The sequence below is a fragment of the Aythya ferina genome (assembly GCF_964211825.1).
Source record: "Aythya ferina genome assembly, chromosome: 6".
In the NCBI taxonomy this organism is placed as follows: domain Eukaryota; kingdom Metazoa; phylum Chordata; class Aves; order Anseriformes; family Anatidae; genus Aythya; species Aythya ferina.
Window position 1 is genome coordinate 32,924,497 of NC_140303.1, and position 25,922 is coordinate 32,950,418.

The 25,922-nt window shown below is 34.6% G+C and overlaps 1 protein-coding gene across 5 annotated transcripts in view; it reads left to right on the forward strand.

Moving 5' to 3' along the window:
• The window catches only part of DPP10 (dipeptidyl peptidase like 10), a 481,130-nt gene that overhangs the window by 408,769 nt on the left and 46,439 nt on the right, over window positions 1-25,922 (forward strand). For all 5 annotated transcript variants that reach the window (XM_084523650.1, XM_084523651.1, XM_084523652.1 and 2 more), the window contains exons 6-9: window positions 3,073-3,125; window positions 3,234-3,315; window positions 23,584-23,704; window positions 25,419-25,573. In XM_084523650.1, the coding sequence (XP_084379776.1) occupies window positions 3,073-3,125; window positions 3,234-3,315; window positions 23,584-23,704; window positions 25,419-25,573 (411 nt within the window). The remainder of the gene's footprint in view (window positions 1-3,072; window positions 3,126-3,233; window positions 3,316-23,583; window positions 23,705-25,418; window positions 25,574-25,922) is intronic.

Here is a 25,922-nt window from a genome sequence, read left to right on the forward strand (position 1 = left end):
CCTTTCTCTCTAACTAGAAGATGACCTAAGTGTCTTTTTTTTTTTTTTTTTTTTTTTTTTGGACAGCTGGAGTGGTCCACTGCCCATATTCAAAACATTAGCCTTCATCTAGTCTTTTGATACCACCCTAGTGAGAAAGCATAGAGTGCAAGACATGTTTGAAAACATTTCAGAATAGAAATTATAACACTTCAGATTTGAATGCTGGAGAAGATGCAAAGCCTTCGTTGTAAATATGTAGTGTGAGGGAGCAGCGCAGCCCGAGCTTTACCTTTCTGAGCTCCATCATGAATTGTAAAGAATTTTTTTTCTTTCTGATTAGTATACATGCTCCATCCTACAGTCCCCCTCCCCCCCCCCCCAAAAAAAAAAAAAAAAAAAAAAAAAGAAAGAAAGAGAGAATTGCAGGGCAAAATCCTCAGAGACTATGCATATCTCTTCCAAAGAGGATTTAAAGAGGATTTAAAGAGGATTTGGCTGGTGGCACCAGGGAAGCTTTGATCCTGGTATTTTGAGCCTCACTGGTATGTGAGGGTCACTATATTTACTGTCAGGCTTGGCACACTCAACTGGGCTCCTCCTGTGTGGTGCCAGATGTACATTAGGGATCAGGAGACGTGGTCCCAGCAATTGATACAGCTCTATGGAACCTGGCTTTACTGAAATAGTGGAGATCCTAAAAGTGGTATATAAGCATGACATAAACCTTTAGACAAAACTGTTAGAACCTCCTAGAAATGTAGTGTTTATGATAGAATTGAAAAAGAGATTTTCTATACCCTCTGTCTCTCTTTTTTTTTTTTTTTTTTTTTAATGATTGTGTTTCAGTATGTGTTTGTTGCAAGGATGAGTAAGGAAACTTCCTACTTGTAGCTTATTCATAGTGTTTGTATTATAAAATAAAGTTAAGATGAGTAATTTGAGAAAAACCTCAGCATCCCTTCTGAAAGTGACTTCATTGTAAAGTTTGTCTCCTCAGATTGCATTCTTTCAAAGGTATCGATACTTTTAATAGAAGTTATTAATATTTCTACAGAAATATTTAGAAAGAAATTTTATTTGAGGGTAAAAGGAAAGTTTTATGTTAAATCCGAAGTGTTCCTCTTGTTGTCAAGTTTTCTCTTAAAGCTCTCAAAATGACTTACTAGTTTAGCTTTTCTTATTGTTGTTGAAATTACTCTATCAAGGAATTTACTTTGAAAATATTTCTACTAAAAACACTTTTTAGCCTTCCAAGCTTTTTGTCATGTACTTTTGCCTTTTCCTGGAAGGGTGAAAGACCAATTACTCTTTGCTGTAACTGGCTGCATGAGGCTGTCCCATTTAACAGCTGGGGTCAGGTGCCCCCCTGGGTAGCCTCTGGCAGTATATGCCCTGTGCTGGCACCAATATGACATAGCTGTTTATGTCCCTTTGATCTGCCACCTCTAGCAACGTAAGATTTATAACAGCAAGAGCTTTGAAGCCAATGGTTTGTCTCCTTGTCTTATCAGTAGTATTTAAATAACTCTGTCTTAGTAATTATTATGTTATTACCAGGTTTATTTTTTCCTCAAGCCCTACTGAAATTTAAACATTATGGCATGTAAACAAGCAGTCTACTATACATATAAGGAAATATATAAGTATATACAGAAACAGATGTGATAGTGGGTATGTTTCTGGTAGCTACTAAGAGAAAATAAGCATAAATCAAAGTTCTCAGAATACTTTTCACAGTGTCCTTCTGTTTTCTACAGTAGTCATACATTCCAATTTGGCTCTATTTTTGTCACACTTAGAAGTTCTCGGAAGAAGTTGATAACTTGTGTGATCAAAATATTTATCATAAGCTGTAATAATAACTAAAAAATCTACTTTGGGGTATAATTATTAATAAATGTTTCTTCTCATTGAAGAAATGCTGTTGATGTTAATCATCATAGACTTGGAAAAGGGAACAGATTCTTGTCTAAACCAGAAATTTTATAGAAAGGTCAGTTAACAAAAAACACATAAAGTACAGTTCCAAATCTTACAGGCCTTTGTGGACTTCTTGTAACGTCAGCCAGCAAAATTCTGTCTGTATGTTGACAGGGAACTAATAATGGAAATGAAATTGCTGGAGGGATCTTTCAGATGACTCTGTTACTGAAAAACTTTCAGTCAAAATAACTACCGCTGAAACCCCTCACATGTGTTAACTGCAAATTCCAATAACTCTATTCATGTGTGATCCTCTTTTGTCTCTTCTCTCTGGAGAAGATGCTAAAAGATTCCTGGTACAGATAATATAAACTAAAGAGTTCCCAACAAATACTCCATATCAGGGTTTCAGCTTGGCTAATGTATCTGTATTCATCTAACTGGAATTAGCATGACACTGTCCAGAGGGGAAAAAAAAAAAATAAAAAAAAATCATATGCCAAGTAGAGATATAGTAACTCTAGATGTGAAGCTACAGAAAGTCTGGTAGATGCTGCTTTGTTTCTTTCTGAAAAGAGTTTACATTAAAAGGAAGAATTTCTCTTAGTACAGTGATATCTAATTGCAATTATATTTTTGAACATGAAGTAATTTCAGTTAATCATAATTAAGTTATACCTAATATATATATATATATATATAACTCTGTGATACCACAGAGTTATGCTATTTTCATACTGTGAGACTGCTGAAGAAGTGAGCTTGGTTAAAACTGATCACCCAAGTCCAGAAGGCAGCAAAATGTCTATTACTGATGATATATATAACAAAGTAATGTTTGATTGAGGAGTAGACATGTAATAATTTACTTTGATCTAGAAGATTTTGGCCCTTTGTCTCAATGGTTTATCACATTTTCAGCTGTACAATTCTGTTCCTCAGCATCAATCTTCTGGCTCCGCATACATCAGGCCCTGATATTTTGCACTTAAATGACAGTCACTTGACTTCAACAAAATAACAAATTAATACAACAGCATAAGATCTCTCACAACCAGAGAATCCTGGGCTTCCTGGGATCATAACAATAGTCTGTCGATCCAGTATTTGTATTTGTTATTCTTATGCTTTCTTTTTCTTTCTTTTTTATTTTTTTTTTTGTCACAGGTTTTTCATTATTCTTTTACAGCTTCATACGTGATTTACAACATACACACAAGGTAGGTCACTTTGCATTTTCAATATAATGTCATTGTCAGTAGTTCTATAAATAAGGTGATGCCCGAGTATTCAAGTAAAAATGTTTTTTTTTTTTTTTTTTTTTCAAGGGAAGTTTTGGAGCTAAACCCTCCAGAAGTAGAGGATTCAGTACTACAGTATGCAGCATGGGGCATCCAAGGACAGCAATTGGTAAGCACAGTCATAAAAAATGCTACAGTGAAAGTAGTTCAATAATGTATTTGCTCCAGACAGGCTGAAGTAAAAATAAAAATTAGAAGCCTTAAAGTACAAGCAATCTTGTTGAGTGGAAGGGGTCCCTACCTATTGCAGGGAAGTTGGAATTAGGTGATCTTTAAGGTCTCTTCCAACCCAAACTCTTCTAGGATTCTGCAAAGGTAAGTTTTGTTATGTATTTCTGCTGGATGCTGGTATGGTCCTGCTGCAGATTTTAGGGGATGCTTCTATTTTTATAAAAGTCATGTAAGCATGGTTGTCTGTTTGTTGTTGTTGCTGTTTTATGTTTTTGTTGTTGTTGTTTGTTTCTTTACTTGTTTTTCCCCTAATAAACAGTCTTTAATTGTATGTTTATTGAAAGAGTCACATCTTCATCCAAATATAGACTCAAATAATTTTTGGAATAGCCATCTTTAAGATGTTCTTCTCTCACCTAAGAGAGAAGAAAAGTTGAAGACAAAGAGGTTTTCAAGTGCATGATCAATGAAAACTGTGGACAATAGCAAGAAGCTTAGCATCCAAAAGTGGATGCAATGAATTCAATCAAAAGTGTTTTCTTTTCAGTATGAAAATTACTGCCAAGGTCATTTGTGCTGCATTGAATTCATAATAATAAAACCAACAATGCTGTGTTTCATATGTTGTTTTCTGTCAAAAGTTTGACCATGTTTTATGAACATGAATCACATTTTATGACCAAACTCAATATGAGAAGAAAAAAAAAATAGTGGTTCTAGGAACAGCATTGATTTAAAACTGACCTGTGCTGGTAGATGAATGCAAGAGAAAGACTTATAAAAGCACCAGCTCTCTGAATAAGGAATCACATATCCTTGATGCAATTTTCTAATAAGCTCATTAATGCTCACAGGCACGATCCTGGAGACTCTTTGAATGTGTGACTTGTTTATGCAGAGAGGTTGTAAGTTCAGTGTCTAGAGAATATATCCCCTTGCCTATATCATTCATCAAGATGCTGAGAACATAAAAAGTGCTTCTGGTTAGAAAGTATTCTATCAAGCAAGTGGAGGCAGGAAGGCAGAAGTAGTTGGAATATGCTTGATATGTTTTAATAATTGCCAACATTAATTTATCAGTAATGAGTGCATGGAGACAGAACTGATGGGAACAAATATGTAACTTAGTTATTAGGTGGTATTATGGAATGCAGCAACCTGTGTAGGTTGTAACAGAAAGGTGATGCATTTGCAAAATTTAAAAAAAATAAATAAATAAACCAGAATTAAATATATATATATATATATTAAATTAAATTGCTGTTCATAAAACTATTCCTGTATTGTTCCTCTAATCTAAAGTACATTCAGTGATTACTGAGAAAATATGAGAAAAGATCTTTTTTTTTTTATTATTTTTTTTTCTTTTTTCCTGAAATGTATTTTAAGGTCAGGGACAGACTTAACTACCAAAAGCTTCAGAAAAATAATAAATCAGAATAATGCTGTATCTAGAATTGCCTAGTTTTAATCTAATAATCTAGCTTTACCTAGATTGCTATTCTGGAAATAGGTATGAATAATTTCAGATACAGGCAGAAGTTGCATCCTATTAAGTCTCAGAACTGAAAAAAAAAAGTAGTTAGTCTCAAATTTAAAAATGTTAGTATAATTTATACTTCAGTGAATATAATATTACTCATCTTTTTAATGTCCCTAGTAAAGTTAATGTCATGCTTTAAAAATATCTTCTCCACTGTGGGCTTTATGGTGCCATATGGTTTGCAGAATTAGGAAATAGTAACTTTGATTAAAACACAAAATCTGTGCAATCTGAATGATACCAAGTTTCGCCACAGAGATGGAAACCTGCAATGACAGCATACTTACGGTCACTTTCATAAGAATCTCTCATGAAAAGAATGTTATTTTGAAGCTATTTATATTGTAAAAGGAAGTTTCTAAAGCAGCAGAAATACATCACCAAATTACCCTCCCACTTCAGCAGGAAGCCAAAAGAATAGAAGGAGGATGAATGAACACTGTTGTGAATAATGGTTGTTGCTCCTGTCCAAAGGAACAGCTGCCTCTTTAGCAGAAACAGAACAGCAGAGATCATTCCATCAGGAAAGATTAGGCAGGGGCACGTGTGACTGAGGTCACTTCACCGTATTTGTTCTCAGTTATAAAATTTGTTATTGGAACAAACAATTTACCAGTGAGTTTTTAATAAAGGTGGTATAGGAACCAGTTGGCAGTCAAACTGGGTGAGAAGGAAGTTTCAAAGGGAAAGATGTAAAGCCTGGTAATCCAGCAGCAGCAGCTATCAGTAGCATGTATCTGAGTTGAAGGAAAGATACAGTCTTACAGATCCATATTCACCAATATATGACAATTGGTTTACCAAACCCCTCTCTAAACAATAATTATGTGTCTTTCTCATGTAATGATGGAAATAGTAGTAATTCATAATAAATAAAACAAGCAGTGGAATTAAAAAACAGAACAATTATTAGTGTATTAACTTGAGTACTCTCCAAGAGCCATTCATTACAACTAAAGAACAGAGCAAATAAAGTGTATATATATATACCAAAATTTCATCCAGAGGGGTTTATGACACATACCCTTTGGCCACTGCAGACACTAAGTATAGGTAGACCTCAAAAATGAAGAGGAATATTGCCATTCCGGGTGCTGTGCAGAAGACAATAGCAGTACTATAGCCATGACTGGTCAGCAAACTTCTCACATGAGATGTGAAACAAAAGGCACAGGTATGTCTGACTGGGTCAAAGACATTGACAAACACTATGAGTGCTTGGATGATCTATGATTAAATTTAAATGGTGTAGGATAACACGTGGACTTGAATCAACCATTTTCAGTAAATTGGCTATAGTTTAATTTGTTTTCAATCTTTAGTTCTGCAGACTTAAGTTACAATATAGCCTGTGCAGAAATCCTAATCTGAATTCCTCAAATGTGGGGGAATTGGCAACAGATTCAAATAGATCATATACGCAGTGTTTGAGCAGGAAAATTCATATGAAACCAGGAAGTGCTTATTGTACAGAGGACAAATATGATGGCAGTGACATCAAGTATACAGTAATACATTACAACCATGTGAAAATCAAACAGCACTCTAAATTGTCTACTCATATGAATAATTTCTAGGGTTTTCTAATGGGACTGAAAGCCACAGGTGACTGGTGAAGAACAGCAATTAGGTTTGTATCAGATATCAGATGTCTGGCTTGTCATACCACTGTTTTGAAGTTACCAGAGTGGCTGTGAGTTATTTCAGTTTCTTGCTATTTACCTAGAGTAGAGGATTCTATAAAGATTAAGAGAAAAGCTCAGAGAAACATCTGCTGTTTGAGTCATGACATTTTGGTGGTAAAATTGAAAATGTTTGCCATTTGGGAGAACAAACTTTTAGTTAATGAGTTAATGTATTTTAATGTCACATAGCTGTTATTTTTGAAGACTGTTTCCAAGGTCACACTTTTTAAAATGAAATCTTTTAACTATGTTAGATCTGTGCCAGATCTTAAATACCATTTGTGTGTGTCTTGGTATCTTAGGAAACTGTTTATGTATTTGTCATATTTGCTCAGTCTGAAGTTTGATAAAAATTTTGAGAGATCAGTTGATCACCTTTTAACGTCACCTTTACAGAATCCATTACCTCAATATTAAGTATTTCCAGGGAAAATGAACCAGCATAAATAGATACTTAACTGGTTTCACCAACATTTATCTGCCTGTTGTTTGCTTAACATCATTGCATGTGTCTGAGAAAGAGATATCCCAGACGTGGTAGGAAGGCCTCACCAAGTAGAAGAATGGTGGTGTTGGTTTTAAAGGACCTCTGGTGTCTAAATGCCCAGCTCTCATTCATTGTTCTCTCCCTTTTGGTCTTACCTTCCCCAGTAGTTTGTAGCAAAGGTTTTCATGTTTCCATGCTGGACCTGGCTTGTACCTGACGTTGTAGCAGAGACACTGAACAGCAGGAGCAGCTTTTCCTGTGTGTATCTATCCATGGAGACATATCACAGTAGAAGCCTGAATATAAAAACTGCCCACCACTGTATGAAGAGTTTTCTATGAAAGATGAAGTGTATCTTTACAACATTTCTTGCAATATGGATAGTTTTTGAATTAAAGTATCTCTTAGTGAAGTGTGGTTAGAAGTTGTTAGGTTTGACATAGCTTTTTCTTAAAAGTTTTGCATAGCTTTTTCATGGTTTTTATTGCATTGAACTTATTATTGTGATATATTAAGTGGTTGTAAAGGGAACTGGAGTTATATATTTGCATGGATCAGCATAAATTATGATCAATTGATTTATTGCTGAATGTTTATGCATAAATAAACCCATATTTTAACATAGCAGAAATAAAGAAAATGCTTTAACTATCTAGAATACTTTTTTAAAAAAAAACATTTTTTAGAAACTTGATAGTTTTCTTTGTCAGAATTTGATGATATCAAGAAAAAAACAAACAGCATTATTAAGTGGTAGGACTGAAGATGAGCTTTTATTATGCTTTAATGCAGCTTAGGTCATCGTTATGTAGAATTGCCTATTATCCTGTATACATAATGAAGAATTTGTTGACTGCAGCTGAATTGTGGATGATTCAGGTTGCTCTCATAAATTTTTAGAAAATATTTTAAATATTATAAAAAAATAAAATTGCCCTTTTGTTCAAAAACAAAACAAAAAAAAAGGAACAGGGTATCACAACCAACATGACACAGAAGCCAAAGCGTTTAAAAAACAAAAAACAAACAAACAAACAAAAATAACAAGCAAATAAATAGAAACTCAGCAACAAAACAGAGCAAAAGCTGCTTTTGTCATCATATATAAATGTACTAGTTCAAGAACCCTCTGCTTTGTTCTCAATCACTGTTGCCCTAGCTGTTGTATGGAGGCCCATTATGCCTTCTCACCTCATGCACACTTCTTGCCCCACAAGAATGTTCGGTCTCTGTTGAATAGTCTCTATTACCATAACATTTCCTTACAGTTGCTGTCTCTTCAAAATTTATTTTTTTTTTGGTCTGTGGTTTTTAAATACTGTTTTAGGTAATAGTAGTGCATAAAAAAAAAAAAGTTGCTTTGAAGTTACATTATTTGCTGTGTACCTAGATAAGCACAAGACTAATTTTAGTAAATTAGAGAAATTAATGCGACTGTGCTAGACATGTGCCTTGCTCAGCAGATGCTTTAAGATCCATTAGTTGCTGAAAACTTCATTTGATATTTGCTCAATCAAGGTTAAAATTACAACTACTATAAAAATTTGAAAGAGACATTTATCATTAGTTTTATTTTTGCATAATTAATACTGTGGGTCCTTGGCACCCTCTCCTGGCAAAAACACTTCTGTTTGCAAATGAAGAAGAAAAGATCTAAGGGTTCATGAGCCAAGTAAAAACTTAACTAATACTAATGAATTAAGTCCTAAATAGATATATTTAATCTGCTGTTTTTATTTTCAAGGTCTTTTCCTCTTTGGACTTGCTGTATTTTAATACAAGTAACTTAAAACCATATATGTAAATGTCAAGGCTTTATTTCATCTTTCCTTTTGATCATGTTACTAATGAGGCAAATGGCTGTAAAACTGCAACAAAAATGTCTGCTTGAATTTATTTTGAATACCAGAAATAAGCAAGAACACTTTAGTGTTACGTTAACCTCAGGTATGATTTATTTAAAATGTATGACAAGTTCCTTACAAAAAATCTATTCTTTGAAGATTTGGGAATACTCTGTGTCTATGAAGAAAGGGAATATGTATGTCTGAGCATTGCCCATGTAGTAGAGTCTTTAAGGAATTTGACCATAATTCTAGCAAATGCTGAAGTCACTTAAGTCACATCTTTCTGAAGGCTAACTACTTTTTCATATAGATATTTGTATATTTATTTACACACGGTCACACGTTTCCAAATGTTTCTATCCACATTTCTAGATTTCAGCTGGGAAACTTACAGTGTCTAATGACAAGATCTGAAAAGAATGGTGAAAATATTTATGCAAAAGGACTGTTTGAATAGCAGTTTTGTTTGTTTGTTTGTTTGTTTGTTTACCAGCAGTTAAAATTAGATTGTGTATTATTTTGCAAGACTGAGCATTCTTTTTTTTGATGTTGTTCAAAGATGAAATTGATATAAGTGTTCAGATCCTGTTATGAAATGATGGGAAACTCGCTTACTAGCATACTAACAAAAGCTGTGTGCTGCTTCATGTTTTTATACCAGAACTGTTTTTATTTATCAAGGTCACTGGTGAGCAGAAGCAATACAATATTTCTCTTCACATAAGAATTAGTTACCTGATACTCTTGAGTGAAACTATATTCTTCAGAATTCGCTACTACACATTGTATTTCCTCTTGAAATTCTCAAACCACCATTGTAAAATATAATTGTTTCTTTGCATTTCCATCTAAATTATTTAATTCAAACTATTCTTCAAATAATGATAATAGTAAAAAGAATGATTATTTTCTCCGAAGTTATTATATGGAACAAATTTCCATTTTCAATTTGTAATTTCTAGGTGCCCACTTCACTTATTTAATGCCTATCCTCTCCTTCAACTTTGTCTATTTCTAAGTGAAGTGGGCTCCTAGAAACTAATAATTAGACAAAGTTGAAGGAGAGGATAAGCATTAAATGCACATTTACAACATCTGTTTTCAAAAGTGATACTCAATATGAAAGGATTTTTCTGCATCTTACAAAAGGGAAATACACAATGCAAGCAGTTTTGGAAAACAGGGATGAATACCTTTTTGTATATCAAGGTTGAGTGTATTCAGTAAAGGTTTTGTGAGCTCTATATAGCATGAACAAGTTCATCTATATGAACAAGTTGAAGCAAGGCTAAGTTGAGCATAGAAGTTATTTCATCATTTAATTGCTTAGTGATATGCAATGAATGTGTCCTGGTATTAAAGTTATCTTTAAAATTTTAAGTATTAAAGGTTAGGTATTTCTAGCCCTGTGTGAGAATAGCTGCTTGACTGCATCTGAAAGAAGCATCTTGCTAGAAAGCTAATTAATTTTTCACATAGATATTTGTATATCTATGTGAAAAATTTATATATTAATAAAATTTATATATAATCTATATATTTACACACAGTCACACAAACATGCATACAGATAGGCTTAGGTGTAAATGTTTGATAAGGGCAATCACCAGGATTTTTCTTTGTAGCAGCCTACAGGGAGCAATGAAAGTACAAATACGCCCCTCTCATCTAGACTATCATGTTGTTCAACATGTGTATGTGTAACAAAGCATAACCGAATATTCACACTTTCGTCTGTTAGCTAATATTAACTGCAAGTCCAATGGCTCATTAAATAAGACTGCTGTGCTTCTTGTGTGAAAATTGCATAGCTTTTGATAATGCAGAAACAGAAGTCTAAAATTTTTTAGAAACTATGAAAACTAAATATACAGTCAGTAAGAAGAGAGATCAAAATCTGAACCTTTTGCTAAATCAGAATTGGGAAAGATTAGGTACCAGGATGGATTATGGACTGTATTTTCACATAACTCTGAAATCGTGCCCAAAAGCATTGCAGACAAACATATATCCATGGATCATCTGTTATAATCCTTTAGTCACTTCATATTTTCGTATGTACTATCAAAAAAAAAATATATATATATATATATACATATATACAACAAAACGCTAGAAAATTTGCATGTATTCATCTAGGAATATCATTTTAAAGTGTTGCACTTTAATTTCTAGTTTTAAATGACCTAAATGTTACAGCAGGTGAGTATCTTTTAGTAATATAATACAAATGTTGGTTTTATCTGTGAGATTAAAAATAAATAATAAATATCATATTCTCTATTACCTCCTTACCACAAAGGGAAAAAAAAAAGAAAGCTTGACTATGGTGAAATGCCAAAATCTCAGAACACAAGAGTTTGAAGAACTGACATGTCTAATACATTTGGGGTTCAAGTTCTAAGCCAGAGATTGTTTTTAGATGACAGTGAATGTGAATCTAATTTACCTTTTGTAAAATTTTTGCAGAAGACTTGCAAAAGACTTCTGAGTCTCTGTGATGGTACCAGTCTCTTCAGAGTTCAGCTAAATGGGTAAAAGCAACTTAGCAGCAAAATTTGCTGGACTCTTGCTGCATGTTGCGGTTCCTCAGACTCTTGTATGTATATGTTCTTTTTCTACTTGTTTTATCGTGACATTTATTTTATCATTTGGCATGTTGTGTCCTGCAAAAATATAGACACATTTTTCTCAGTCAGAGTGACATTGACTTCCCTCTTTGGAAGGGTTAAGTCTCACTTTTGCCCTATGATGTTTTTCTTTGAAAGCTAGATATGTTTTTCCAGTGGTCAAGATATGACATCTTGGTTCTGTTCAGATCAGTCCTTTTTTATGTCAGTCAACCAGGATTTTACCCATTGTGTGTGGGTGATGTCCTTTTGACAGCCCTTTTAGTCCTTTTTGAAAATAAGGACTTTTGTTGTTGTTGTAGTAATTTTATAATTCATGGTTGATGATATCAAGACTCCCTGTTAAATCTATATTGGTAAGTTAGCTGTGAGGAGCTAACTTACCATTGCCACCAACCCATAGAAATAGAAAAGTGTTGTGTGGAAAGAAAGCAACATTTATTTATTTTATGTTGCTTCACAGACTATGGAATGTCCCAAACAGAAATGATGTTATAAGAATTAGTCAGAATTTTCTCATCTCTATTTGTCTTGTGAGATAATAGGTTTTTGTTGTTTGTTTTGTTATTGGTAGTTTATTTTTTTCTAGGAAAAAATGGCTTTCTTGCATTGAATGCCCTGCCTGTGGGAAGTAGTAATTGGGTCTGGAGTCTGCAAGTAGATGTCCCGCACAGGTAGATGTAGATATATATTGGCCCCTCCTAGAGAAACGTGGCAACTTGAACAGTTTGCATAGCACATTACCACACAAGATAGTCTGGGTCAGCCGTAGTAGCTGAAATGACAAAGTTTTGTGTTAGACCCTGCCTGGATTTCTCATGTACAAGATGCTCAGAGGTGTCTTGGTCTGCTTCAGCTTTTGAATAATGTACAAAGTTCACAGGGATTGCTTACCACCACAAGAATAGTAGAAAATGCAAATACAATCACCCTGCCACACTTAATTGCACAGCATTTTCAATTCTGTCTTTTTTGACTTTGGTCCTTGGTTTTAGGTTGTTTATTCATATGTTTTGTCAAATAAAATAGAGAACATTCTTCCTCTGGCATGAAGTCTAGACAGCTATGTTAATACTTCTCCCAGTACTGTTCTTTTTGTTTTGGAGTAACTAGGTAAAATTTTTTCATTTCTGATTCTGTTATGGATTGATCAGTAAAGGCATAACTGAAGACTTAAAGATATGAGTCAAAATAACAGAGATAACAGAGATCATATTAAAAAAAAAAAAAAAAAAGGTAATGACAGATTATGATTTTATTGTAAGTCCTCAGGAGCAACCCAGTGACATCTCTGTCCATGCTCCTCCATGTTGGTTTATTACTCAGAAGTTCTCAGTAAATATGAGCAACAAGGAGTGTGAGTTCCTGAGCATGCATGGTTTATAAATAAGTCTGTTATATTCATTAATTACACAGACAAAGACCAAAGGGCTAAGCAGACCAATCTCTCAAACACATTTGCAGTCAGCATAGTTCTCAAGACAGCTCCATGGGGAGGAAGCAGACCATCAGTTTGGGGCAAGGCGTTGTTACTGTAATGTTCTGTGCAATCAAAAATATTTTTAAAATAGTTTTTTTTGGTGTAGGTCCTAGGTTAGATATTGTATGTGAAATTATTTATGTAATTTAGAGCACAGTGTTTGCACTCATGAATAAATTATCATGGGATTAGTCAGGGTGTGAATTTAGTGGACATCATGCTCCAGTATCATTGGAAAGGCAATATAATTAACATGTCTCAAAACAAAACAGGGCAATGCTTTCTCATTTTTATTGGAAAACAAGGACATAAACATCAGAATTATCATGGAGTTACTAATGTCCTCTGAATTCAAGCCCTGGTTCATTCCATGACAGTAGTAACTAATCTTGTAGCTATATTATGAGTGCATCCTTGCTATTGTTTATAGTAGATTTATTTAGATAGTTTATAACAATTAAATATAATAGCCTTGTAGATTGTTTGCAGTTGTTCAGAAATGATTGTGCTAACATACTACTGTAATGCAGTGGCATTAATCTAGACAGCAGAAAAGTTCTGCTTCAGTGTTCAGTGTTCTGCCATGCAGCTTGATGATTACAAAAATAAAACAACATATTGCAAGTGACAAAAAAAAGAAAAAAAAAAAAAAAAGAAAAAAAAAGATTGCATACGACATTGGGTTGCACATGTTTTGAGGTCTTCATGTTCCATACTGATCAACAGCCACTGCCTCTCTGCCTTGATTACAACAAAATCAAAAGGTTTGAAAGCTTCCCCTGAGAAAATTCCTGCCTAGGTCAATCATAATCTTAGAAAATTGGTACCTTTAAGACAGAATATAGTTATTATTGCTTACAATTATAATCATTTTGCTATTAACTATTATTTGTTTTCTGCCTCATTTGCAATGCATCTGATGATTTTGAAACAAATCATATGAGGGTAGATTTTTACCTACTGCTACACTTTTCTTAGCTGATTGTACCTCCTGTGCCTTGTATCTGTATAATTTAATGGTTCATAGTGCACATGGAACAGTGGAGTAAGAGTTGAAGCAAGTCAGAGCTGAACTGCTTGGAAAATTTTATTGGTATAGATTGTCCTGCAAGAAAATAAAATCTTCAGAGGGGAGATCAGAGCTATTCTGCACTACTGGAAATGTTCAAAGCATCTGTACTGCAAAATGTACAGATATAATCAGACATTATAGCCTGCAATCCCTATTCATGGGAGCTCACAATCTAAATAGGCTAAAATGTAGGGAAAAGAGATATAACATAAAGATGTTTTGCAATACATTTCCATAAAAATTTCCCTGAAATTGTCCAGTAATATATGTGATCTGGATGGAAATTTGTAAGTTGTGGAAAGGATATGGCAAAAAGTCTGTATAACAGTAACTAAGTCACTAGTGAATAGTCTAACCATCTAAAATTCACACTTACAAAAGCTTTATAAGCCAATTTCCTTTTTTTATATTATCCAAAATATGGTAATTCTCTTTGGTTCTGTTTTGGGTAACAGTCCTACTTTGAATTTTATTTACTTCTCAAATAAATGTGTGTAAGTGTGTTTGAATTAATTTCCATTGAGCTTCTTACACAGTTTAATACCATGGATAAGAATGGTAGCTACTAACATTTTACCTTGGTACTTTTCCAACATGTGCAAAATATGACTGGAAATCTTTTTTTTTTTTTTTTTTTTAATTTTTATTTTTAAAAAATATAATTTTGTATACACTGGAACCCAATTTCACATGTATGGAAAGGTAAATCAACACCTAAGTTGCTCAAACCAAGTATACCCATGTATAGAGTATTGTCTCAGGCAGAGTGGTGGTGTGTCTATCATGCTTACCATGCCAGTAACCCATGAGCGGTTTTAATCACCTCTGTGCCACCACTTTAATCAGTAAAGTTATGTTGAGGATTGGAACTATTCAAGTCTCAAACTGTAGGAAGAAACAAGCTAAATGGCATCATAACACCAGATTATCACAGAAAACAGGAAAAGCCTCTCCTTTCCTGCTACAAAATAGAGACCTGAAGTGTTTCTGTGGCTCACTGCACTATTGCTCTTGGCTGTAGAGGACCTTTGATATGGACCAAAAAGTTTGGATTGCCATCATGGAGCTTCTAACTGGGTATAAGAAACAACTCTTCCTATAAATTTCTATATGACCAATTCTTCTGGATGATTTTGGAAAGTATTTTCTTACCAAAATGAACTTTCTCTTGTGAGTGGAAAAATGAAAATAACAGTTATGCTATTGTTGCATTAACACACAGAACATAATCTTAAATACACCTTGTTCTTGAGTCGAAAGCTGTTTCAACTAAATGAGATTTTGCCAAGGGAAAAGGGCAGAAAGGGGTACTCATGTTCCATAATGGTGGGTATAAGAATGGCAATCTCAATTTAAGTCTGTAAGTCCCAGGGGTAAGTGAAATCATAGATGGCAAGAAAACATTAGTTTGTTCAGTTTGGACTTGAATAAGGGAACAGACATTACACTGTGACTAAAAATAACACAACCAGTGTCTCTGTTAGAAAAAAAAAATGCATGTATCAGGACTTTGGAGGATGTTAAACAGTAGAGATGCCAAGCCAGGTCTTTATCTACAACAATAATTCAGTGGCAGCTGCTTTGCAGTATATTTTTTAATCGGTAAAAATGTATTGTAAGTTTCTGAAGTGGAGCTATTTAGTTGATTTTTCAGATCTATGAACCCAAAAGTGATAACAAATATGTTAGGGAATTAAATGAAAATCAAACTTTCTATCTTGACAAGTGTTGAAAAACTGCAACCAAATGCATTCTGTGTGGATGCAAGTTTGATTTCAATTTCTTCCTGTCCCAAGCTAGTTCAAATATTATTTACTTATCAAAGGCATTTGAATGATATGTATTTCCCATAATTGCAGGCAAAACAACTGTAGGAACTGAACCAAATTTATGTGGGTGTGTGTAAAAATTACATTAAAAAAATCATTTTAAATGAATGATTTTATATAAGATACCACTTATTTATTTGTTAATTTAAGATCACTTGCTTGTTTTCAACTTTGTGTATGGGGCAGTGTGTTCAGGAAACTCTTTGTGTGTGTGCACGTGTGTGTGTATATTTATGTGTGTGTGTATATATATATATCTCCACGGTCATGTGGTATGAAGACTGCCAAACAGTTTTGATTGATCTATTTAGCTTTAAGCTAATTTCTCCTCATAACATTTATGTATGAGTGCACACTGTACTGATCTTTGACTGAAGGTTATAACCGCTTGTTAACTGCCGTTTAAATTGACTATATCAAAGCCATTTAATCTGTGCTTGCAGATTGCACTCCTTTAGCTGTGTCCTATATACCAAAACAAGTTATTGTCATTTCCCCATTGCTGTGTGTTTTGTCTCACTGCATGTTCCAACATAAACTCAGGATGAGGAGAAATACAGCTGCTGTCTGTGGTTTGGGACCTTCTGGCTCTTCCCAGTATGTGGTCGAACTGCGAAACAGTTAGTGCTGTGCCAACTTAGTACTGCCTGGAATTGGAGAAGTCATGGTTTGATCTCTGAAGAGCAAACCAAAGTAAAAAACAAAATTGCTGATCAATTAAGAAAGTAACTTTTTGACTTTTTTTTTTTTTTTTTTTTTTTTCTGGATAGTGTATAGGTGATATTATTTGTATTAAGAGTTATTAGCAAGAAAGCACATTTCATCTAGAAATTTTATTGACTAACTAAGGAGAGTTGTATTTGGCCATGGTTAATGTGTGGTAAGACAGGAGACAGAACAAATGGTGAGAGGCAAGCCCAGATGGAAAAACATCTTGAAGCTTTTGAAGAATTAATTATGCAACTAATTAGCTGGCAATCTCACAAGAAGAAGGAATTGAAGAGGTCTGATAGATTGTATGCTGAGATGTAGCTATCAGCTGTGATTATGGTGGAGTCATTTGGTTAGCCAGACTACCTACAGGAATCCTTAGGACCATATTTGTTACTGTGTCAGTAAAAACACCCTTTTGCAAAGAGCAAAAAGTGCAATTGAGTCATCTGTTGTGTAGAGTGTTGGGCTCTGAAGACACTTGTTGTAGTCCAAAGACTGATGAACTATATTTCCTTACCAAGGTCACACAGGAATATGTCTGCCTGACAATGCTTTAGGTCTTTCTTCTGCTTCATTTGTTTGTTATTAGTTACTTCAACTATCATTTCACATCAGGTAATGTAGAAACATTATATTGGGGATGTGCAAACTTGCATCCTGTAGGTCAGCTGTACTTTGTCCTGACTTGTAGACAGTGGCCACACCACACTAAGGTGTGACACAGGCCAAGGCCATGGATGTACAGAGTTGGGAAGAGTTGTTTCAGCTTGTGTGAAGTGTGTCATGGATGAGTATAGTTGCTTCTAGACCCAAGATGGGTCCCTTTTGAATTGGGTAACAGCAATGAAAATACATTATACCCATAAGGTTAATGTATGTGTAATCTATTTTAAGAAGCTCTTGCATGGCAAGCTACCTTATCATGTTTATATACAATAAGTTTATCATTGCATGTGTTAAAGAAAGGACTAATGCTGGGTTGTTAGGTCTACCTCCTTAACCTCAATTTTGAGAGCCATTTTTCCTCTGCTAGTTCAGTAGCTTTTCTCTGCGAGCAAGACTAATGCCTGATTCCAGGGAAGGAGATAAGTTTTGTCAGCCAGGGCTGCAGCTCTGAGATATGTTTCTCTTCCAACGTGAAGAAAATGGCTTTTGCTTTTAACTATGAATCTGAACTTTGGTGTCTGGATGAATTTCTAGGACACATGCAAGTACCCTAGAGTGACTCTGTCTCAGCTGCCAGGGCTAACTATCTCCTGGCAGCTTTTGGTGGAGGAGCTGCTCCCCCTTGCAGAGCTCAAAGCCTTGCTCCACTCCCTGCTTTTGTGCAGGGTAAGTGATTGCACAGCAGCTTCCACAAAGCTCTGGGCAAGCTGCTGCTGATGCCCAACTGCTGAGTGAAAAGCTTGTCCTGCCACTGATATGCTACTGTAGAGTCAGGGGAGTGTGGATAAGCCTGTGCAGAAAGCTTCAATGGAGCACCTAATGAGAAAAGTGCAGTTTTTTTTTTTTTTTTTTTTTTTTTTTAAATGTAATTTACCAGCTTTTCTCTGCCTGTAGTGTTTGAAACGATTAGACACACAGGGGTCTCTCCAGCTATTGGCACTGGGTTTGCCATTCAACTGGGTGATTGGATCTCCCTGTGTTTTCACAGCTGTCTGCCATCTGGAACTAGCTGCTTGGACTGGGTGCTCCACTTAAGACCTCAGCCTGAAATAAAATCACACACTTGTGAAACATGTGGCAAACAGCAAATAACTGTGTTTGAATAAATTAATTTAGATGAAGGTTTATGAAACAATAGTTTAGAGACTGTCAAATGTGGAAGAAAGGGATGGATTAATACCATAGGTAGAACAGCAAAGTAAGCAGAGCCTCTAATTCTTCACAGTCAGTAGAAATAAATATGATAATTATCAAGAATTAATCTCTCACTAATCCAAAATATTTTTGCAGATGTTTTTCATTAATTGGAAAATAGTTATTGAAATAAATATAGAAATGCTAGTTTTAATTTTATTTATTTATTTATTTGAGATTAATGTGATTAGCTATGACAAATCTCTAAGAAAACAAGGTCCTGTGATTTTGAAGACCATAAGTTTTTTTATACTTATTCCCATTTACAGCATTATTAGTTGAGGGCTGTAAATAAAAAATAAATTGAAATCATTTAAAAATATTTGGGAAGTAGTTGGTGAAGAGAGGAGGTTTAAAAAAAAAAAAAAAAAAAAGGTGTGATAATAATTTCTGTCTAAGATAGCATAGCCTGGTTCCACTTTGTGCCTTTTTCAATTTATTTTCTTATCGTCATGCCTAAAAGCTGTGAAAGCATTTTGGGCACAAAGCCACTGATGTATTCATGAGAGTACCTGTCGGGTACACACTTAGCAACTCCTCCTTTTAGTAATGTTGGAAGATTCAGTAGTTCCAGTCAACATTTTAGCACTTATGATGTAGTAATTAGACTCAAGTGTATACTAAGAAAAGCCATTTTACTTTTACTTGCTCCTAGATCTGACTGGAGATGGCCTAAAAAGGGAAATTTTTGGTTTGGGACATTGCTCAAAACACTGTGTACAAAGTGACGAAGTACGTGAAGTTCCTAGCCTTGAAACATTTGGGCACATGGTTAGTTTTACTTCCTGGAGTCAGGATATTAGGCACATGTATTTGCAAGATTCTGGTCCAAGAATATAGGTAGATATATATAGTTTGATCACGAAGTCTTATCACAGTGTTGTGACTTGCTGTGTACATTGCAGTATTTGAGAATTTAAATCTCTGTTGTAGGACAAGTACTAGTTTCAGTTCTTTTCCAGCTTGTTGCTTTCTCCTTCACTCAATTTTAACAACTGAACTTGGGGAAAATGCCTCATAAATTCAAGCTCCTGTATATTGCCATACTGCAACTAATCAGCAGCCACAGCTGCCTCCTAAAAATTTACACCTAGTCTTTGTGCTTTGAAAGAAAAGCTTGAAAACATTCTAATGCAGCATAAAGTAGAGCTGTAAGGAGTTTTCTACAGATGTTTTCACCAGAAAGTATTGAGTTTAAATTGAGAAAGAAAGAATTAAGAAAGTAAGAAGTCATTGAGGAGTCTAAAATGTATGAAATAAAAACAAACAAACAAAAACTTAGGTGTTTTAAGGGCAGGGGAGAGTTTGACAAATGCTGTTTAAAGACTTCCTTTTCTTCCAGGCTCTAATGTAGATTTTTTTGCACAATTCAGATGATGAATATTTCCATTTCTATTCTTATTTTTTGTAACCAGGACAATCAACATAAAATAAAATCAGTGACCTGTTAAAGCCATAACTGTTATACACTTGCTTCTCTTTGTGGCTGCTTCAGAAGGACACAAATCCAAGATGCCTGTCTGCTGGTCAGCATTGGGAGTTCAAGCAAGATTTGTTCATGTCTTATGAACAAAATTAATTTTAAGTAGTGATACATTACAATTTCAGTGTTTCTAGAGTTGTATATGACATACCATATAAATATGGTTGGACTCGATTGTCATTGTGGATCCCCTCTAACTTGGATATATTATGAATTATACTTGGAATTACCATACAAAAGTAATACCCAATAAGTTTGCCTTTTCACAGTGTCTTAGTTGGCTGCATTGCTCTGGCAGTGCAGTAAAATGGGGGATTGGTTTTCATGGCTACGCAAAACGTCTTCAGTGTTTGTTCTTAATGAATCCATAGCTTGAATTTGCAGACAGCAAAGCAAAGAGCCTTGCAGGCCACTACTAGTATTCTTCGCTGTAATGTTGTCACTCCTATTACAACTCCACTGCCTGTTTTGCTGTACTAGCACAAACTGACAATTTAAGTCTGAGTCCTTACTTCCAAGTGGTAAAGGACATAAATAATTACAGATGTAATTATTTAGTGCTTTGACATGGTCAGGAATGGAGGCAAATCCAGGCCTGACTTCAGGGGTTAGTCAGTGCTTTTGTAGGCTATGCGAATGCAGCCATTCCTACCAGTACAAGTTGTACAATTTGTAGGCTTAGGTGGAAAAGGGCACCTCCTGACTCAAATTACAGGTGAGATTGACTACCCATAATGGTGAGTCTTTCTAAGATGTTTTTACAGCCTCAAGCATGGGCATATGGATCTTTCAAAATGCTGCAGGCAGTGCAGAATTATACTTTCCAGTGCACCAACCCTAAATCATTGATATGGATTTACATGATGTTTAGTTATGTAGAAGTTGTATTTCATAAAATGTTTTGCAAAGGGAATATAAATTCATCATTTTTAATGTAAAATGCAAGTAATCCATGAGCTTGAGGATTGCTAGGGAGAGAACTGCTGGAGGGCTTTGGAGTTTCTGAAGAACTTTAAAATGTTCTAATCCATATGTTTAAGAAAAAAAAAAAAAAAAAAGTTCTTTGGGCTAGCTTTCAAAATTAAAGGAACATGTTCTACAAGTGATGGGGAGAGATGGGAAATTTTGGGTGACAGAGTTGACTAAGAGGATTATGGGGATATTCAAAGAGTGGCTGAGAATTGGTTTGGGATGGAGACAGAGTCATTTTATGAAATGAGTGGGAAATAAAGACGAGGAAGCTGGCAATCATGAAATGTTTCAAATGTAATTAGCAATGCCTGCTAACTAGCAATAACAGGATTAAAACCTTTACATGGTTCAGTCATAAAGCAAGTAGTTCTTAATCCTGTACTTTGACTGACAATGATGGCTTTAAATGAAAGTTTTTCAATGCAGAGACTAGATGCTACAGGTATGTTCACCACTAAAAATATAAATGGCCTGAAAAGGGAGGGGGGGGGTGAGGATTTCATTTTTTTTTTTTTTTTAAGATTTTTTTTTTAAGATAATTTTATTATTTTAATAAAGAATTATAATTCTGATCTTCAAAAATTGATTATATTGAGCTCACTAGTTAAAGAAGCTGAAATAAAATAGAATCATTTGATCAGGTCAGCTTTTTGTAATCTTCTGAAAATAATTGCTTATATAAGAAGAGATAGTGAACTGTAAGAAATCACTCCTTACTGAGCAGTGGCCAGTATAGTGGTTTCTATTACCCACACTACCTGTAATTTAGTCTGATATGAATATTTTTAGTTCACTTAAATAGCAGGTGCTTGGCTAAATTATTTTATTTTCAGGGGCTAAGCAATTAATCATGCCTTGTTATTACTTGTATTTGTTCCTTTTATCTCAGGAAAACAAAACAAAATATTTTTACTGTGGAAATATACAATGACAAGAAGTATTTGTCAATATTATTACAGAAGTCTGTTATTTCCAGAGTTCTCTAATCCTTGTTTTCTCTTGGCAATAATGCGGCATCATATGTCAACTATTTTTACTTTGGTTTTGAACTCACTGCAGAGTTTTGAATTTCTGACAAAAAATCATCCCAAGTCACCCTTGATTCACAGGAATCTTGAAAATCATTGCATTGCTCATGGGATGAAAAAAAAATCAGCTTTCTGTCCGTATGCCAGGAATCATGAAGTGGCTACTGTTGAATATCAAGAAATGCCATTAGTTTGGGGACTCAAATGGAAATCTATTTCAGGTGGTAATTTAGAAGAGGAGAGAGTAGCAGTAATAACGATAATAATACTTAATTCTCTGGTTAGTGTTTTCCCATAAGTCATTTATCATTGAAGTATGAGAGGATAATAAATGACTAGGCTTTTAAAATTTCTTTGGTGTAAGTAAGTTTACTTAATATTAGCTGTCCCTGAGATTCCATATGTCAGCATACGTTCATGAAATCATGGTACAAGAATTTTGTACTATGTGTTGTTTCTCTTGTGCTGCTAGCTGAATTTTCTAAGCGTGAATCAGGTTTGGTGTGTAATATGGGTATTAGGTTGGCTATGATTAAGCTCTGCATTTGTGGCCATTGCAATTTCACAGTAAATAAAAAAAAAAGCAGCCCTGATGTGGTTATAGCTGAAAGAAGAATCTAGTCATAGGCCTTGGCAACACTCACAAAATCAGGAAACTGAGGAATCAAAAGGTTTGCTAGCTGATAGTAGAAAGGTGGTGATACAGCTGAGTGTGCAATTCACCTGAGTGTGCAGAATTACCATGTAATAAACCATCCTTCATCACTGCATTATTAGTTTTGAGAAAATCATTGACTTTTTTTGTCATCCTTATATTCCTTCCTAGTCATACCTTCTCTTTATATTTCTCTTATTTCAATTCATTGTGGAGCTTAGAGCTTAGTCTCAAAAAATGAGTAAACTTGAAACCCACGTTAGTAGGGGAAGGCTGAGAAAGAGGTGAGAGACAAGGCTGAGAAATATCAGTGGATGTTTCAGAGGAAAGGACATCTGTTCTGTCACTTGAAGGAAAAAGAGAAGTCTGCACTTCAAAGTAAAGTGCATTTTTGTAGCACAATTGAAGTAAAACATTTGTGTATCACAATCAGAAGTTGTGTCAGGAACTTTTGATTTTTTCAGTAAGTTTCCACACCGTGATCTGGTGCAACTTAACATTTATGATGTATGTACTGTGCTGCATCTACTTGCAGAACTGTGTCTAATTTCATGGCTAGAAAGACAGAAGATTTTATTAGATAAATTAGAATTAATGGAAAATTTTTATTCAACTGTTATAAAACTTGCCTCCTGTATGATTCTGAGGAATGTAATAATGTTTCTTAAAGTTAATAAAAACATCTTAACTGGGAAAATAATTTCAAAGGAAGAATTTGGCCTGGCATAACTATTAAAAGTTTGCTTAGTTTGTCCAAATTGATAATAAAAGAAAATACAAAGTCAGAGTCAGAGGAAGCTCATGATGAATTATTCTGTAGTCTGTTCTGAGCCTGAAGAAATTGCATATTGCTTGCTGAACATTAATTTATATCTACCAAAATGTTCTTTTTTTTCTCTACATGCCTCTTACCTCATCCAGATTTATATTTTTGAAAATAACATCTACTATCAGCCTGATGTAAAGAGTAGCTCATTGCGCCTGACATCTTCGGGAAAAGAAGGAATTATTTTTAATGGAATTGCAGACTGGTTATATGAAGGTAAGATGGACAAATATTTAATGTTTATTAAAACAGATGAGAGGTTCTTGTGCAGACACTACAGCACAAATCCATTCATTCCAGAAAATGCTTTCTAAGGTTGCTTTTGCTTCTTTGACTTTTCATTTTCTTGCAAGATTGCCTTTGTATCTGTTCATTCTTTGTATCAACTGGTGTTTTGCATATAACAATATTTTATGAGAAGGAGGAATTTATTTTCGAATAAATGAATAAAATTATGAATACTAGGAAGTATGAAAAAATGTTTTAGTAATGAAATCTCAATGTGTTGAAAACAGTGGTTTTTTTACTACTGACTTCAGTGTGTCTGGCATTCCAAATAGAGCTAGTCAAGTAAAACTAAACACCTGAATGTTTTTCTTATCTAGAATAACTCCATTCATAGCTTTGGAGCTATTCTGGGTTTGTAATACAGGTAAGGAGGGGAAGGACTCAGTTTGTTGCTTGTATGAACAACAGTATGAACAAAAGAAGAAGACACAGAAGAATCATAGCATAGAATCAGAATTGGTGGTGTTCTTTCTTTCCTGCTGGACATAGCATAGACCTCTTCACATGTACTTGGGTTCATTTTTACCTGTGAACATAGTTAGTGATATGTAGGTCTCATACCTGGCTGATTTTCAGCAAGGCCACAAGCTTGCTGATATTCACAATTCATTCTCTGCTGGTTTTCTGTGTAAAGGGCTTTACCTATTGAGTCAGGGAGCAGAGAAGCATGACCCAGAATGTATGGCTTTGAAGATAGGTTCCAGCTTAATTACAGCTAACCCTAGATACTTCAACCCATTCAGACACTTCAAACCTTTCAGGATCTGATTTGCATCTTGGAGAGTCTCTACTGACATTTTAACATTGTAAGTATTTTTTGTAGGTATGGATCCAGGCCTCTGATCTGGTTAGTATGTTATTCTCAATTAGCTTTCCAGACAAATTCTTAAAATCTGAATACAAAATGCTCATAAAAAAAAAAAAAAAAAAAAAAAAAAAAAAAGGTTAAAATATCAAATACATTGCAAAAATATCCAAGTCTTTTCACAAACGGAAGACAGAAGACCTGCACAGGGTGATTTGGTGTTGGTTGGGAGATGCTGTATTAGAATCCCAGGAGTTTGGGTGCTGATTCTATGGCTGTTTCTCTTTTGTTTTTCTTTAATATGAAATACAATGGCAATAAATGTAAGAAAATGCTGCATGGCATTTTAAAGAAGGACTTTAATTTGGCAATCAAATACAAGTTGGATTTTTTTATTAAAAAAAAAGGAGATTTTTGATTTTCAAAAAGTTATATTGCAAAAATACCAAAAATATTGAACTGTCTAAGAATTAAAACTGAGCCAAAAAGACAAACTATTGCACTTCAAAAGTTATTACATAAATACAGGATGAGAAGATATGAAGGTACCCAGCTGCCACAGCTCAGAGAAATCAGGTATAATAAAATTTCAGTTACAACAGTTAGAGTCATCTTTCATGTTTACATTGATGTCAATTAATTTGAGTAAGGTGGTTGAAATTTGGTATTTTGATATGCCTTGTTATCCAAACATTCATCCAGGACAATGTGAAACTGCTGAAATTGCAACAGATACATTTGAACTAGGCAGAGAAAGAAGGAATCAATGGTAACTGAATGAGCTGGGAGCTTTGTGGTAGTTATTGTTATGGACCCTAAGGAGATCTGTTTTTGCAGAGGAACTTCTTCATTCTCATATTGCCCACTGGTGGTCTCCAGATGGTGAAAGACTCGCATTCTTGACCATAAATGACTCTCTGGTGCCAAACATGGTTATTCCCCGGTTTACTGGAGGCCTATATCCAAAAGGAAAGCAGTATCCATACCCTAAGGTAAGATGAGTGAGTGCAGCTCCCACCTCCTGTTTTTTGTTCTGTGATAGTATTCAACCATACAAAAGGAGTATTTCTAGAGAATAACAGAAGCTGAATTGGTTTTCAGGAAATATTAATTATGTTTTTTTTTTCCAGTAGGCTTGTAACACCTTTTGCTGTAAAGAAACTATTGGGTAAGGAAGCAGCAGACAGACTGATTCATAGCAATTTCATCACTGATGCATGGTAAAATCAATGCACCACTTCTGAGAGAAGAGTAAAATGTTTGAAGAACTGCACAGAAAAATAAATACTGTCACAACTGCATTGGAGTCACACACTGTGTGCAAAGTACAGCACAAATTCT